Source organism: Branchiostoma floridae, unplaced genomic scaffold (assembly GCF_000003815.2).
Source record: "Branchiostoma floridae strain S238N-H82 unplaced genomic scaffold, Bfl_VNyyK Sc7u5tJ_150, whole genome shotgun sequence".
Lineage (NCBI taxonomy): Eukaryota > Metazoa > Chordata > Leptocardii > Amphioxiformes > Branchiostomatidae > Branchiostoma > Branchiostoma floridae.
In genome coordinates, this window is record NW_023365733.1 from 115,267 (window position 1) to 133,367 (window position 18,101).

The 18,101-nt window shown below is 38.9% G+C and overlaps 1 protein-coding gene across 1 annotated transcript in view; it reads left to right on the plus strand.

Annotated features, from left to right (window-relative positions):
- Nucleotides 1–9,344: 9,344 nt before the first annotated feature.
- The window catches only part of LOC118407939 (sushi, von Willebrand factor type A, EGF and pentraxin domain-containing protein 1-like), a 16,008-nt gene continuing 7,251 nt past the window's right edge, over nt 9,345–18,101 (plus strand). Inside the window, exons 1-6 of the mRNA XM_035808515.1 lie at nt 9,345–9,381; nt 9,624–9,806; nt 9,981–10,238; nt 10,582–10,815; nt 12,844–13,035; nt 13,425–13,841. Of these exons, the coding sequence (XP_035664408.1) occupies nt 9,345–9,381; nt 9,624–9,806; nt 9,981–10,238; nt 10,582–10,815; nt 12,844–13,035; nt 13,425–13,841 (1,321 nt within the window). The remainder of the gene's footprint in view (nt 9,382–9,623; nt 9,807–9,980; nt 10,239–10,581; nt 10,816–12,843; nt 13,036–13,424; nt 13,842–18,101) is intronic.

Sequence of the window (18,101 nt, forward strand, 5' to 3'; positions counted from 1 at the left end):
TACTGTACCACAAATTTTGAAACCCGAACATAGCTACGCAAATCTTGTCCGTTCAGTTTCATGATACCTGTCCCTGTGATGTCTTATTCGTCTTATGTGCCATATCTGGCGCTATGTTGGAGAAGTATCATATTTGCCAAATGAAAAAAAAAAAAACATATGGCCTAATCACCCGCCATCTTAAAAGTTGCGCTGTAAAATACATGAAGGATGAGGTCATGACATAGTAGGAGTCCAAGATCGCTTCCTGTCGGTTCGGTTTGCGTAAAAAGGAGACTTCTGATTCTGTGCGACTTTGCCGTTATCAATCAATTTTCGCCATGTGGTTCGGCTGTGAATATGTCCAAAAATTCAGCTGATATCAATTAGTACCAACGTAATGTCTTTCACAATGAATCTATTTATGGTAATGCAATACAAAAATGACAATAAATAACAATATTTATTGTCACTTCATTGTGGAGGCAAGACTATGCACTCAATGTCTAATTTGTCATTACTCAGCCTAAGTCTATGGTTTTTTACTTAATGTATATTACGTCATGGGAAATGATCTCCGTTCAAGTAAAACCTAGTACATTAACGTGTGAACAAAAGTACGATGATTACACGACGTGTAAAGTTCAGGAAAGCCTGAGTTTAGCTCCTCCGACGCCTCACACCCATTTTTCAAGATGTGTTACGCCGAACGGCGGTTATACCAGCTATATAGATACAGATACAGATACAGAACATCATGGTCACTGAAATCGTCTCCTGCTGTGGATGACTTAAATAGAAGGCTCAGGTCCTGCAACACTCTTTTACAAAGTTTGTTCTCGATTCAGCACTCAAAGGAGATGAGCACAGCACTACAGCAGCTCAAGAAAAAGACGCGTCTCAACTTGAACATATCGAATTCAAGGCATGACTAAGTTCGCAGACAGGAGACCTTTGAGTTTTCACAGTTCAATGAAGACTCTCGGACTGTATAGGAGTGTCCCCTAGTGATGTTTTCTTTGATTTATTTTTATTTTAGCACATACAACAATTAAAAGCAAATGATAAATAGAATGAAAAGTAAACATGCAGGGGGGAACAGAAGCCTGTGCAGCTTTTCATGGCTCTCCCTCAAAACTAGGTTTTAATGAAACGCAATGCACACAATCTAATTAACAATGAAACACCATCATCATCCGGGCGTGCTGGTTGCACGAATGGACATAACATCTCTATCCTCCATAGCCTTGTGCAGTTCTTCAGCCGAGGAGCCAGTATCTTCACAGATACAACATGATAAAACAGATATAACATAAAAAACACAATATACATAAATCAGGGCCAAATGAAAAAAAAAAAAACTTTGTTTATCATTTATTTAACCAGTGTGAAAGCATATGAAAATACACCAAGAAAATTATAACGCTGCAAATAATGAAAACTAAACTATCAAATACAGGTGAATGTCTGGCATTGTGAACCGACAACTTCGCGTACCAACAAAAACACACGGTAGCCGTAATTATTACCCATGTAGCGTGTCGTGCTATAAAATATACAATCAGTCTCTACAAACAGCAACCGTACAGTATCAAATAACTGAAGTACGAAAAAACAATTACTCTATCTTATCCGTGTACATTTAACCTTACACACGCCCGGTCGCATGACCGGTCATGAGTACATACCATCTAGCATTTGGACTGTTTATCTTTACCGCGGAATTATTGATTGAAAACGCAACATGGCCAATACTCAAGAGAAGTAATAGATCTGTTGATAATCACGAGTGCTTTGTTTTTCACAGGTAAATGTTTTCGTCGACGAGCCTAATGGTATTGTATATGATATCATGTTTGCAGTCTGCAAGTATTTTAATTTAAGAATTGTACACAGTAGACGTACAGGAATGTGTCCACGAGAATACAAGTTCGCTCATCATCATATTGTTATTAGTAGGGATGTCCCAAGGTCTGCATGAGCATATTCGTGTTTACTTTGTATGGAGTTTCTGCAATTGTACAGATGTAGACATTTGTACTGACACACACTCCAGTACAATTTATAGAAATATTTTCAACCGTTCCAATTCCGTATATATGCACGATGCAAGAAAGTGAGAGAGAGAGAGAGAGAGAGAGTGTGTGTGTATGTGTGTTTGTTTGTTTGTTTGTTTGTTTGTGTGTGTGTTTTTCTGTCTTTCTGTATATTTTATCAGCACATAACATTTGGATGAATTTTGGTAATATTTGGTATATAGGTAAGCTTAGTTTGGGGAAGGCAAATTTCAGAATAGCATATGCGGCTCCTGGCGGCGGTTCTTGGTACCTCAAGACGTCAGCAGATAGTAACCTTGTCTACGCAGGTAGCATAAACAGACGTGTACTGACGTGAAGCTATGCAAAATGTCCATTATTTGTTAAAGGGCAACGTTGGGGAAGAAAACTCTAAATAATTCTTAACTAGAGAAATAAACTTATTTTAACTACCTTTTCAGGTGTAAAAACACTGGTTCGGTATTTCAATTTATCAACTGTCCGAACTTTCTGAGGAAAACAGATGGTAACGAAAGGACAGGGTAGCGTAAATTCACAATCAATGTAATGATGAATTCAGTTTTGATAATCAGCTCTTAGTGTATAAACTATATATGCAATTACTTATCTTATCGTTCTTTTTTAATTACATGTGTATGCAAGGGTAATGACCTGCCTACTTAATACTACTTAAAATTACAAAGGGTAAAAGTCAGGAGATTATTATTCATAAAACGAAAGTAGATACCTAGATGGTTACGCGCATTTATTCATAGGTAGGGTGACCGGCCATGTGCACATGCCATCTGGTTTGGTTTATTCGGATCTCAATTAGTCACTATTCCTCCTGGAGTCCGGGTGAATGATGCAATATCCATGTAACTGATACGAGGTGGAGTAAATCACCAAGTCCCGATAGTAGAATTTGTACCATCGCACACCAAGGCATGCCCCTGCCCTTTTCCGAAAAGCGTGGGTTCTTTAACGTGCTTGGGTTGTGACTCTCCCCAAACACATTTAACGTCCTATCCGAGGGACGGCCCTAGCCGAAGCTAGGTGCTCATTTCACCACGGCAAGCCGTGTAAAGTGCCTTTCTCAAGGGCACAAGATCGGTGACATAGCAGGATTCGAACTCGAGACCTCTCGGTCCCGATAGTGCCAAACACGCGATCTCACATGGTACACGGAGTTCAAATCTTTACTGCCAAATAATTGATTGAATGGAATTGCAACCATGCTGATAACCAAGCGACGTAATAGATCTGTTTATAATCATAAATGCTCTGTTTGTATGGCACTTTTGTTCTCGGCAATGCCACAGAGGCGAGGCGAGCCTAATAGTATATTATGTGTGCAGTTTGCATATTCAAACCTGTGCAGGAAAGAGTCCACGCGTACGAAAACTTTAGTCCGCAAGAATGTCTTCACAGGAATGTGTATCCACAGGCACACTAGAATACTCCAAGGGTTTGATGGAATGTGACTGCTGGATTATGTCCTCTTTTATTTGTACAGTTTCTGCAAATACACATATCTACACATTTCTACTAACACATAGCCCAGTACAATTCATAGGAATATTTCAAACCGTCGTAAGTATCCCGCCATTTACATTCCGATTCTGTATGAGCACTGTGTAGAGAATTTAAAGATAGCTTTCTGAGTCTTGACTTTTAGATTGCAGATATGGAAGTCAAGGAAACTCAATATTTCAAAAGGATAACTGGAGATATCAGGGATTTCTGTGCTTTACAAATAGCTTAAACTGATGTGTACAGTACAAATAAAACTTATGCAAATTGCAGATTATGAAATTTTGTATAGTGTATGCAGAATTTGTAAAAACCTCAACGATTTTGTAAAACCCAATGTTTTCAATATAGGACGTCACCACATGAGGCCATATGTTTCCGTTTCATGATTGGGCTATTTATACATGTGACATGTGTTACTGATAAAGTGAAGTACGTTGATAAATATGCAAATGAAGACCATTTTTGACTAATTGAAGAGAAAATGCTATGATTCAATCTGGTAAATGACGGAAGGTTCGTCCTGTCCAATTTGAAACCTACTTGAAGGTGAATAACGTTGAATGTAAGTTATGCAAATGAGGACCTAATGTGTGTTATTGGATAATCTATTTCCAACGGATTTTATACGGAGATAATTTTACAATGTGTGGAGGATGGATAGACAGTAAGTCCCTTTTAAATTTTGTGTCTGTATCTGTATGTATAGAGCCGGTATAACCGCCCTTAGGCGTAACACACCATCTAATGTTTGTAGACATAGGGAAAATACATGGTCTGTTACGTTTGCTTGTCTTGCAGAAAGTGGCACTATACAAGCCTGCAACGATGTTCCTACTACACGGCAATATCGCTGTCCTTGATATGGAAACCCAGAAGAATGTCTTGTGGTTCTGTAAAGATGCCACCGAATACCTTGTAATTGGTGACGGTAAGTAACTTGAAGACCATAATTGAAATAAAAAGGCAACAATAAACATAGCTACTTGCAGCCATGCAGAACGTATAAGGTTTAGGCTTGCACTCTTAATTATAATCTACTATGCGAAGATAACAGTTAAGACGCGATGGTTTGGCTGCACATAAAAATAAATATCATATTTAACTAAAAAGCAAGAATCAATCTTAATAAATGGGAAGTTAAGAACCGATGCGGCAAAGCTTGCTTTAGAAAGAAAAAAATATTCAACGACTGAGGCCAGCAGTAAGAGTGTTCTGGTTAGGGGTGGGTACCGGTACAGAAACTTCAGGTCCGGTTCAGGTTCAGAGGATCAGATCCAGGTCCAGACCTGAACCAGGACCTGATTCAGTCTGAATCATACCAATGGTCCATTTCACTACAAAGAAATCTGTTTGGTGGAGTATTAGACTTTCACTGGCGTTTTAATATCATACAACGCTAACTGCACCTGTATGATTGACTGTAAAACTTGGTAAAAATGACTGTAAACTATAATCTGCTTCGCTCTTGTTATTTTCTTCCACCTGCAAGCGCCAAAACGTGTGAATGCCTGATCAAATAATCTTTTAATTTTCTAAAAGGTCCAACATCCGGTCCACCTACTTTTTCAGTTTTTTCCGGACCGGTCCAATAAGAAAAACCGGTTTTGTACCGGTACACTGTACCGATACCCAGCCCTAGTTCTGGTCTAATATCCTTGCATTGAGCATCAAATGATTTCCCGAAAACAAGGAAATGTTATTACTTCGAGGAAATTAGACAATCTCTAGACACCACTTACTGTACGATTAAGTTTCGACCCTAAATTGATTGTTGCAGTTCGTTGATGCGCTTTGAAAGTGTTTGAGAATCCTGTCGTGCAATGCACTTCTAGGCCTTTTCAAGCAGGACATCGAATGCATATATTTTGAAATGTGGAACATATAAGACGTAGTTTTATTTTAATATGTAATATTTGCTTTTTGCTTTCAAAGAAATACAGAGAGTTACCCCTCAAGTTGCTGCTGGGCTGATTTCTGCCGCTCTTTCTGTGTTTTGCTTCATCCTCTGTAAACCCCCTCCACCAGGTTTGTACATAATTAAGCCAGTTTTTTAAATGTCTCAGCTACTTATTTTTATGTCACTTCAGACAGCTAGATTACCACTTAAGCTTTTACAAGTTGATTTTCAAGGATGCATATACATGTAAACAGACGTACACAGTTTGCTTATTTGTCGTGTCACCTCGTCAGATACGTTGTGTATCTGACGTTATGATATGCAAAATAACAATTAATATTATTCAAGCAATTGGATATGATTTTGGAAACGGTAATCAAGCATTTTAGATAACATACGTTATTTTTTTGGCATCTATAACGCTTCCAAAAGCATATCCACGTGCTTAAGTAATTGCCATTTGGCGTATCTTGTGCAATTGATTGGATGTCTAACCTTTATCGAGATACACCACATAAATACGTACATTAAGCACGTAGCTATCGACGCTATCGTCCCTGCTTGAAATATCCTTGTGAAAAATGATTTCAATATTTGGTCGAATCCAGGTCTATATGTGTCCCTAAATATATATAAGGGCCATGTTGAAAAAAAATGAAATAGATACAAGTACGTATTAGCATAGTAATAGTGTTTTGTACAGTAATTGTGTTCTTGTTACATACCATTTTAATGTTGGCTTAGAATCTATTATATCAGTAATACAAAAGCAAGCAAGCTGTGATAAGAATTTTACCTCTATTAATTTGTTCATTTAGATAAGTCTGAAATTAACACAAAATAAGTAATCATAATTCTACCCAGCACCCTCTTACCCCTGTCATACACTTGCAGATAGAACAGTCCCCAAGATTGAATGTCCCAACGACATACACGTACCGGTGCGACCACTGGAGACGACAGCTTCGGTATCCTGGATCGAACCAATAGCATGGGATGACAGAGATCCCTATGTATCGTGCGTACAATAACACAATTAGTGTTAATTTAGTCATCTTTACATGAGACGTTTTTCTTTCACTGTAGACCTTATGAGCCATACTATATGAGGCTTTCTTCCTTCAGCTAGTCCCCAATATCATGAATATCCATCAAAGTCTGCCTAATTCGAATGCACTCGTGCGCGCGTACTCATGTACACACGCATATACACACACAGAGGCATGCACATAATCCCTTTTACATGCACATACACATAAACACGCACACACATATAACTATGTACTATATGGATATAGATGTGTATATGTGTGTAAGTATATCTCTATCTCTTGAATAAGAAAATAGTTAAATATAAAAATAAACAGTACAGAAGTACACTTACACTAGTTATGACAAAGTAGATGATAGGAAGAGAAATATACAAATGATAGATATAAAACTTTATTTCTCTAAATCACATAAATTCACCTGATGTATGCCCATACTGGCTTGATTTTAAAACTTTACCTCATTACTGTACTCGTTAATAGTATTTCGATAAAGTACCAGGAAGCAATCGACCATTTTTTTTAATTATCGACCCTAGTACGGTAGGATTCCAGTATAATTGTATAAATATAAATTCATTCACTGCTACTTAAATCCAAATGAGGTAAAATAAAAGAAAGAAGAAATTGAACAAAAAAATAGATATTTATGAATATAGGACAAGAAGGGACCCGGAGTGGTTAAAACCAGGTGTGATACTTCAAAGTGGTGTGCACAAAGTCACCTATTCTGCAGTCGACGCCTCCGGTAACTCCATCTCCTGCTCATTTTTCATCATTGTTGACGGTAAGTAAAATTATTCAAGAACATATACGTACAGGGTTTTAAATCTTAAAATGGATCATATGAATGAATAGGCACACGGAGGCCATAGAAATTGCAAACAATAAGGAGCCTCACGCAAGGTTTCAAGTCATTTGGGTTCCACTTCGATACAATGATGCAGCCAAGGAGACCTACATGTTGTGGGCTGAGAATATGTAAGAGAACTCCTACAATCTTTAAATCTTAAAAAAGTCATTATGCAAGTTAAGATGTAAAAAAGTATTCAGGCTTAAAATATACATTTATAGATACTTTTATAGCTATTTACATACCAAATAAATTTGTTTTTGATGTCTATAGATAATATGTCAAAATGTCCACTCAAACCCAAATCATTGTTGATTTCTGATATATGACTTTGCTATCTTACAGTCACAAGATGCCCGCATCCGTCACTCATAATTCCTCAGGTAGAAGAAGGGATTATGCTGGTCAGATTCTATCCAGACTCAACCGATTTACTTCTTGGAACGACTTTTGTAGCAACATGCAAACATGGATACACCTTAAGCGACGGTTCCTCGCAAATTTCGAGGACCTGTGGGAGTTCTGGAGCGTGGGATGGTACAGAAGTCATGTGCAGAGGTAAATGTATTTTATTTTGTACCTAGGTACCCGCTTCCGGTCTCACTAAATACCGAAAACAACCGAAAACAACCGAAAACAACTTGACCTTTACCGAAAACAACCGAAAACAACTTGAAAAATACCGAAAACAACTTGACATCTACCGAAAACAACTCGGAAAATACCGAAAACAACTCGAAATCTCCTAAAACACGCATGAACAACCGATAAGAACTCCTAAACAGACTGAAAATAACTCTTAAACAACTACTTATTTTCATTTTATTTTCATCTACTCGTAACTATCCCTTGAATTATTTTCTCCTAGGCCGACGGCGAGAATGGGGTGATTCTGAATGAAGGATTCTTCCAGAAAAGGGGATTTAGACTGTGGAAACACCTTTATATCCCACACTGTTTTATGATGTAGAACAAAATTCTTATTTTGATCATTTAGTTTAATCCAGAATAAGGGGCCGCTGTGGTAAGACACGTTTGCGGTTTGTCCATTAAAACCGATTTGTTGTGATAGCGGAATGCGTTAAAATTGAGCAAGAAATGTACTAGATTGTTTTGGTTGCTAGAAAAAAAATGTAATACACATTTAGGTAAATGCGCAGTAGGCAGATTCAACAGTAATTAATAAGCAAACCTATTTTCGAAGCAGTTTTGTCGGGGGATAGTAGTGACTGCGATTTCTTGTTGGGGCCACTACTACACCCCCGCTCCACCGTAACCTCTGCTTGGAGTTACACAGTAGATGCCAAGTAGTATAGATATCCATTGCTGAGTTTGCGAGTTAACCAAGCAGTCCCCGCTTATAACATACAGGATCCATTAATCTGAATTCGAACATTAATATATTCAAAAGGGCAAAGGAGATCGTTGACTCTATTATTGCTAATATTGTATTAATAACATGGGTCGTCCTAGCCTACCCCCTGTCCAAAATAAAATGAAAATTATTAAATAATAACCCATTGAAATGATTTTCTGTTGTTCATGGTTGTGTTTAGTTGTTTTCGGTTGTTTTCGGTTGTTAAAAGTTGTTTTCGGTTGTTTTCGGTTGTTTTCGGTAGTTAAAAGTTGTTTTCGGTTGTTTTCGGTAATTAAAAGTTGTTTTCGGTTGTTTTCGGTAATTAGTGAAAGTTGTTTTCGGTTGTTTTCGGTAATTAGTGAAAGTTGTTTTCGGTTGTTTTCGGTTGTTTTCAGTTGTTTTCGGTTGTTTTCGGTTGTTTTCGGTATTTAGTGAGACCCCCTGCTTCTTCCAAAGCAGAGAAAGCATGTACCATTTTTTTTACAAGTCTTTGGTATGACTTGTCCGGCCGATATGACTGATTAGCACTCAGCATTTAGGAAAGAGTATGGGAGTTAAACACACATCACTAACAGCGGACCAGCCCCCTGCTGTAGTGACTTGTAGCACAAATGCGTGGCTTAAAGGTCTTACAGAAATGGAGAATGGCTCCACCACTACCTATCTGCACAGATGTACGGGCAACTTTAAATTTAACTTACCTGCTTTTTAATTTAGAACTTCCAGTTTAAAGTTGATACGCGAAGCTCAGATTTACAAACCCTTTGTCAAATCAAGCACGCTGTTCATAACTCGCAGTTTTTAGCACTAAACCTCGCATTGCTATGCGGAGTTCCAAGACACCAAATAACATATTCAAATTAAGCAAATGTGTAAATTTCATTCATTCATAGGATGATAATCTATTTCCATGTAGGGGTGCAGTGTGATCCATTAAGGTTGCCATACAGAGGAAATGTGTCTTGTACCGATGGCAGCAACTTTCTCAGTGTGTGTACCTACAGCTGTGACGAAGGATTTGGCATATCCAGTGGCACGAACATAGTAAGAGTGTGCACGGCGGCAGCAGAGTGGACAGGCATAGAGCCACGATGCACAGGCAAGTAAAACATACCATTTACATTTTTTTCATAATGCCGTTTTTTTCTTTGGATAGTTTGTAAAATGTCTAGGATTTGACAAATGTCTACCTATCATGAGACCAAATATTCTTTACAAAGTTGTCAAACTTTGTCTTTTTAGCAGCTGACGGTTACTATTCATTCAATTTCAGACACGATCAAACCAGAAATCGTCGACTGCCCGGGGCCTCTCATCATCTATTATCTAGATATGAATGAGCAGGATGTGACTGTGGTTTGGGTAGAACCAACAGTAGTGGATAATGTAGACTATAGTTTGACTGCAAGCCTTTCAGAGGGGCATCCGCCAGGGTCATCATTCGCTGTGGGAACCCACAAGATTGTCTACACGGCAACTGACACGTCAGGAAATGTGGCAACTCCTTGTGAATTCACAGTGTCTGTCCGAGGTACGACGTACATGTAATAGTTACTAGTAGGTCTTAATGCTTTTAGGTCTTAATGACCATTGATCGGTCGTTTTCGACATTCCTAAGATAATAAGACTGGGGTTTTAGGCATTTTCCTCTGCTTGATTTCTAGGTGGAAGTGATTTCTTTGGCACTTCGTTAGGGTTCTCGTGCAGTGAATGTCTCTGCTTCTATTCCACTCAGGGACAAAGTAAGGCTGGTACAAGACATTCGATATGATGTAGGATTGTAGGATTTGCTGACCATAGGATCATTTAGGTAAAAACGCGTATATGTATGAAAACATTTGTGTCACTTCATACAACAACGATTTTATTTTCAGAAATCACCTGTCCTGTTGTGTATAAGAAGCCGTATCAAATTGTGACGTGTCCGAGTGGGAACTCATACGGTTCACGTTGTGAGTTCTCGTGTGAGGATGGTTCCCGGCTCATCGGTACGAACTTTACGTACTGTGGCAGGAGAGGCGACCCTCCAGTTGGCTATTGGGACTGGGACCGGTTGGCAGGGCAGCCTTTAGGTGACGATGACGTCCTAGGTCCACCTAGATGCCAAGGTAAGCTCAAATTATAATTGTTCTACTTACTTTGTTTTGTATTTTATAGTGGGAGAATAAAGTAGTAGAATAGATCCTCGTTAGGTATAATCCTATTGATGATAATATATGTACTGTCTTTATCTCTATCAGTCTCTGTAAAAGCATTTTTACCTTCGCCGAGATGGTTATATTTTCGGTTAAGGCCTCATGTTGTGTCCCTATATGTAGGTCAACAGCATATAACTCGAAAAGCTGTGTATGGATTTTAATGATATTTGGTATTTAAGTAGCGGTTGCGGAAAGGAAGGTCGTGTTCGAAAATGGTTGCGTAGCCTTTTTCCGTCAGGACGGTATCGGGCCGAACGTGTGCGTCCGCTTTCTCGTAAACAGTATAACTCAAGAACCCTTGAATGGATCCTGATAATATTTGGCAGGTAGGTAGGGGTCAGGAAAACGAAGGTCAAATTCGATAATGGGTCCCTCAGCGACTCCCTAAGGTAATGCAGCAAAACTTTTAATTTTGACATTTCGTGTTCTAGATATGCTGTGGTCATGATTAAGTGGTAGATAGCCCTTGGGGTAGAGAGTAAGTGCTGTGAGTTTGGACCCCCTAGCGGCATTTTTAGAACTGCAGGCACCAATTTCCGTTCAAACCTTGGACGAGAATAACTCGAGAACATGTTGACGGATCATCATGAGTGATGACTTACATAATGTAATACTAATCATGCAAATCAAAAGCTAATTTGCATAATTAATCAGGAAAGTTCATAAATCCATGCCAACAGCAAATAACTCAAGAAGCTGTATGTGGATTTTCATGAAATTTGGTATTAAAGTAGCGGTTGTGGAAAGGAAGGTCGTGTTCGAAAATGGTCGCGTGGCATTTTTCGCCAGGACGGTAGCGGGCCGAGTGTGTGCGTCCGTTTGTTTGAGGAATGCATAACTCGAGAAGCCTTGAACGGATCCTGATAATATTTGGTAGGTGGGTATGGGTAAGGAAAACGAAGGTCGAGGTCGATAATGGGCCCCCTAGCGGCTTTTTCAGGTACTGCAGCAAAACTTCACCTTTTGACATCTCGTGTTCTGAATATGCTGTGGTCGTAATTTTTTATAGGTACCTAGCCTAAGTGATGACGTACATAGAGTAATACTTATTATGCAAATCAACAGCTAATTTGCATAATTGATGAGGAAAGTTCATAAATCCACTGAATTCCATGATAGGGCTTTCAAAATTGTCACATGTAGCAGAAATGTAAGAGAAATGTCCAAAACATATTAATTATGCAAATGTTGACCTGATTTACATAATTAATGAGAAACATGAACATGTTGATGGATCATCATGATTTTTGGTAAATAGATAGCCTAAGTGAAGACTTACATAGTGGGATACTTATTATACAAATTAACAGAAAATTTACATAATTAATGAGGAAAGTTTATGAAAGTGTACATAATTTCATTGTCACCTCTGCCAAGAAGTTAATGTTTTTGTGTTTTTGTGTTTGTGGGGAACACACGTTCATGCAGTCGTTTGCTATTGGGGTAGGTCCTCTTTAGTGATACTAGTACATGAATAAGACCATAAAGTCTTGAATAAAGGCATGAATATTTGGCGAAGGGATGTGTTCGTGGAACTCTAGTTGTCCATAGTTTCAAGAGTTAACGTTGTGTAAGTGTATTATTGTATTGCTCTTTAGGGTCCAACGCACGGTGTCAATATGAAGCTTTAAGTGATTATGATAACAATGACACCTAACTGCAACATTCTGATCACATTTAACTATCTTTCAACAGCAAAGGCGTTTGCACACAATATAAACGCTACTACAATAAATCAAGATCTTCCCTCTTAAAATTACAGATATAGATGTTTCAAACCAACTGCCGTGTCCGCCAGTCATTGGTATTGCAGTTTGAGGTTTTAACACTAATGTAAGTGTCAGGTTAGAATGCAGCAAATAATTAAAGAATTTGCTGCCTAAGTACTTCGTAACACATCTGCTCTATTACAATTAACGACATGGCTCTTTTTTCCAGGCCATCCCTGTCGAGATCTGAGGGTCCCACAGAATGGAGCCCTGGCCTGCGATGCTTGGCTTAAAGGGAAATTCTGCTCGATTCTGTGCAATGACCGATACGATATTCCTCCAGGGTTGCGTATAAGAAACTCTTTATGGGTTTGTGGAGATTCGGGAAACTGGGACTACCCTGATCCACCACACTGCTCTGGTAACACTTACCAAAATTATCTTTCCTTGACAGTTTTACATTCTTTTACTGCATTGTTGGGGCAGGTTATCATTATGACCTGCTTTTCTTTAAACGCATACCAATACTCTACAGTACACTACAACAACAAGTACTTTTAAATGTCCCATCCCTTCTTCCAGTATGTTGTTTCCAATGTAACTAATGCTCAAAACATTTAATTTCAAGAGTTAAATATGTATTTACCTTTATACAAAACACTGTACACATATCGTTCGTTTAGTTTTATCCCTAACCTCAACTGAATGTAACGGAAACTATGTTTTCTTTTTTCGTGTAAAACGTTTTTCCTCTTTCGCTTCTTTCTGTCAAGATCTAAAGTTGTTTCGTTCCCATTTTGTTGTTTTCAGCAAGAAGACGTCCGAATTCCATCAGGCTCCCCTCTGAACTTCAGTACTTTGTTGGAGACTGTCTAAACCCTGATGCACAGGAGCAAATCATGCAGAACTTTGTCCAGATATTTCAACATTCGGGCTTTGGTTATACTTGTGCCCATCTAAGCTGCACAGTAGATAATGTTAACGTTATCTGCGACGAAAACACTCGACGAAACAGTGACGATAAACCAAGTAATTCATCTGAAACATTTGTACTAACGATTCAATTTGACTTTGCCCTACCGATTTCCGATGACATGTCTGTATATGACAGTCAAGAGGTGTTGTATTCGTTAGCAGAAGAAACAAACAAGCAGGTCTCATCTGGGAATTTGACATTGAGGAATATCACAGGATCAGAGCTGGAGTCGAATAAGGAGTCCTTCACACGTGGGTTAAGTACGGTGCAATGCCCAGATGGCACAGAGGCTCGTTACCACACACTTTCATGCGGTAAATACCCTCCTTATCATAGAAATTCTAAAAGCAAATGTATTAGATCTTACGCGTAGCCATGCTGCTGTCTATGGCATTAATTCTATATTATCATATAGCCAGGCGCCCCGGATCAATAAGAAGGCCCCGTTTCACGTTGGTAATTATGACGCCGTAATACATAGATTCCCGCCAGCCCTTCATGTATCACCCTTCTGATTGGTCGATTTGCATCGACACCAACACCAGTGTAATAACCAGTGTTCGCTTCGCTCACTCGGTGGTTTTATTCGGTGGTATAGCAAAGGACCAGGCGTTATGACACCATACACACCTCGTGGCGGGTCATTAACCCTTAAGTATAGCGATATTCATCTGAATGCTTACCATCCTCTCTCTGCAGTTGGATGTTCTGTCGGGACTTTCTACAACAGCTCATCCGAAAAATGCCAGAAATGTCCCGTGGGCACCTTTCAAGACGAAGACTCCCACTTCCGATGCAAAAGATGCCCCTACGGATACTCCACTGTGAGCGAAGGAGCAACCAATAGCACTGATTGTAAACGTGAGTTTCCCGCCGTTTGTGTATGTGCGTTTGTGTGCGTGTGTTTGTGTGTGTGTGTTTGTGTGTGTGTGTGTGTGTATTTGTGTGTGTTTCTGTATGTCTGTATGTGTGTGTATGTTTGTGTGTCTGTATGTGTGTGTGTATGTGTGTGTGTGTGTGTGTGTGTGTGTGTGTGCTAACGTGTGTGTGTTTGTATCCGTGTGAGTGATTGTGTGTGTCTGTATGTGTGAGTGTGTGTGTGTATGTATGTGTGTTTGTGTGTATGTATGTGTGTTTGTGTGTGTGTCTGTCTACACCATAATAATACCAACGTTGTTGTTATGATTGCTTTAGGATAATTTTGATTGAAATACACAATAGTAAGACAGTGCTTGACTGTCCTGTTTTTAGGTGAATGTAGACCAGGCTCCTTTTCATCAAATGGAGTGCAACCTTGCTCCCCGTGCAACAAGGGTGACTATCAACCGACTTGGGGTCAGAAGTCCTGCATTACCTGTCCACCAGCTACTACAACATTGATGGAAGGGCAAATTAGCGTAACTGCTTGTGAGAGTAAGTTTTTTTTAAAGACTTCTGGTGCCATTTTTAGATCCTTGTACTACAGTGCAGTGTATTTCATGTCCTTCTTATCATATATAGAACAATAAGGATACCTGTGCAGTGTAAGATCCATGGTTACAGAATATCTGAATGCGTTGTTGAAACGTCGATTCGTGTCTTTATTTCCGTGGTGCACGGTCGAGGTCAGGTGTCTCCAATCCAATAGGGCTGTTGTTACCTGTATAAAAAAAAAGATCACATTCTAGAGACATATTATTTTTGTGTGTTCTCAGCTATAACGCAAGATCATTTTTAATGCCTTTGTTTGTATTATTGCTTGTCTGGAGTTATCTAGGCCTTAATGATGCGCGACGATTTTGTGCACCATGACATTATTTTACGATGATGTTAACTCATAGAATAACACCCTCTCCAAGAAAATAAAGGTATTCAAATAGTCAATATAATCTCTGCTGGCTGGAGCTTATTAGCTACTCTCCAAGCTGATGCAAAGCTTATGCGTAGGTGTTAGGCCATTGTTTTTGTTACTGCCTATAGTTAGTGTTATAAGAAAACAGCTATCTACACGGAAACAGCAGGCTTAAAAGAAAGTGTAATTCCTGGTAAAGGACAAACAGCATACTTATCTAAGGGAGTTTTGGGTCTGATGTTGTCTCATCGTGCGTGTTTTTTTTCTAGATTTTGATTTCCAGTTTCCACGGCCAACTCACAATATGTCGAGTTGTGTTTTCTACGACAATGTGGAATTCAAAAACGCTAGTGGCATCACTGTTTCCTTTTGGATTTGGGTTGATAATGGCAGTCACCCAAATGCATCAATTCTCCACTACCACTGTAAGGACACCGGAGATCAACGTAACGCCACAATTTATCATCCCTGTTTCTACCTGACATCACCACGTAGTCTACGCCTTGGAGTAAGAAGGTATTGATTCAATTAACACTTCTCTAAAAAGTCCTCTTACTCAACCTCAATGCATCCATGAAGCTTGCTGAATAGTCTGACTAAGGTGGTTTTATGGGCTGTTTCCTGAGTTGGTTGCTAAGATTAAAATTAAAAAAAGGAATGCATGACTGTTACTACAAATTATGATATCAATGATAGACATTTTAAGCTTATCGGTTTTTCACCCTGTTAAATAAGCCTGCGTTACAATCTATGGCTGTTTGAGTTCAGTTGGGGCTGTCTTCCTTCCTTAGACCTTCTAACTCGTGTGAGAAGAATGCTTATAATTTTATCCAGAACTACCACTAGGAGCTTAGAATTCATTATCACGATGAAAATTTTACTAATAGGAGCTCATGGTTCAAGCATGTTCCAAATCCTTTTGCCTTATAGCTTAGCGGTGTCAGTGAAAGGGTCGCTAAAATTCCAGATTGGCTATCTATATATATATACACGGCACGAAAAACGGTATTTAAGGATGCTGAAACCATGCGTAATGTTGACGTATTTTCCTCCTTTACGGATCTATACACCACTTATACGAGTACGTAAATATTGCCTTTAAGTGGTCTTTCTGTAGGTCCGTGTTAGTCCTTATTTTCCGGTTTTCCCGTTGTCTTTAAGCAACTTAAAGATGTCGTAAATGATTTTTAAAACCCCCTTAAAACTTGTTTAAAGTTCACGTTTATTTGATCTAAAGCCTCTTTACGTCTCATATACAATTGCATTAAGTGGATTATAACGTGTGTTTTAGTGCCTTTTCAGCAGCTTAAAGTTGCCATAAATACTTATTAAAACGCCCTTAAGACATGTTTAAACTTCACGTTTATTTGATCTAAAGCCTCTTTACGTCTCATATACGTGTGCATTAAGAGGATTATAACGTGTGTTTAGGTGCCTTTTCAGCAGTTTAAAGTTGCCATAAATATCTATTAAAACGCCCTTAAGACATGTTTAAACTTCACGTATATTTGATCTAAAGCCTGTTTACGTCTCATATACGTGTGCATTAAGTGGATTATAACGTGTGTTTAGGTGCCTTTTCAGCAGCTTAAATTTGCCATAAATACCTATTATAACGCCCTTAAGACTTGTTTAAACTTCACGTTTATTTGATCTAAAGCCTGTTTACGTCTCATATACGTGTGCATTAAGTGGATTATAACGTGTGTTTAGGTGCCTTTTCAGCAGCTTAAATTTGCCATAAATACTTATTAAAACGCCCTTAAGACATGTTTAAACTTCACGTTTATTTGATCTAAAGCCTATTTACGTCTCATATACGTGTGAATTAAGAGGATTTAATGTGTCTATATTTTTCTTTTTAGCAGCTGAAAGTTGTCATAAATACGTACTAAAACACCCTTAAGGCATGTTTAAAGTTCCCTCTGTACGTCTCATATACGTGTGCATTAAGTTGATTATAACGTGTGGATAAGTGCCATTTTAGGAGAATAATCATTAGCACATTTCAAAGCAAGAAAATACAATGGATGAAACTTTGAAATTTTATTGAATTACGAGAAAATATTACATGGAAAAATAAAAAAAACCTACAGCCTACTAAGTATTTGTGGCCTTTCATTCTGATGTAGTCGGCAGTTGAAACAATCACAACGGTTGCGCAATTCCGTGCAGCAGTCCACAGTCCCATTTCCAGTGTCGGGTGAAGCGTCTCGGCGTAAGTTAAAAAGAGCACACATGTACAGTTCCATCTGGTCACCACAGGAATAAGAATCCGGTAAGATCTAGAGTAGTGGCCGATATGACTCGTGCTGTTGGATGGTCCTGGATTCTGTGAACGCGAAACATGTTCAGCTTGCAGTGTCGGCTTCTATTAATCCGGATGGTACAAGGGTCGTGATTTCCATTCTGTGTCGATTTCCAACAACAACAGCTTTTACAGAATGATAGCCACCTCGTATCTTTGAGTCAAATTCCGTCACCGGGGGTCCTAGGCGGTAAAAGCGGTGTCGCGGCCACAACTTGCGGGCTAGAACAGGCCCAAACTTTCTTCAATACTTCTCTTAAAAAATGAACGCCTGGAAAATAACCGCTCCCTGTCGTACGTATGGCCCGTAAATTTGAACCCCCCACTCTTTTCTGCCATTGGATACATCCTATCACATGACACAGCTGTGCC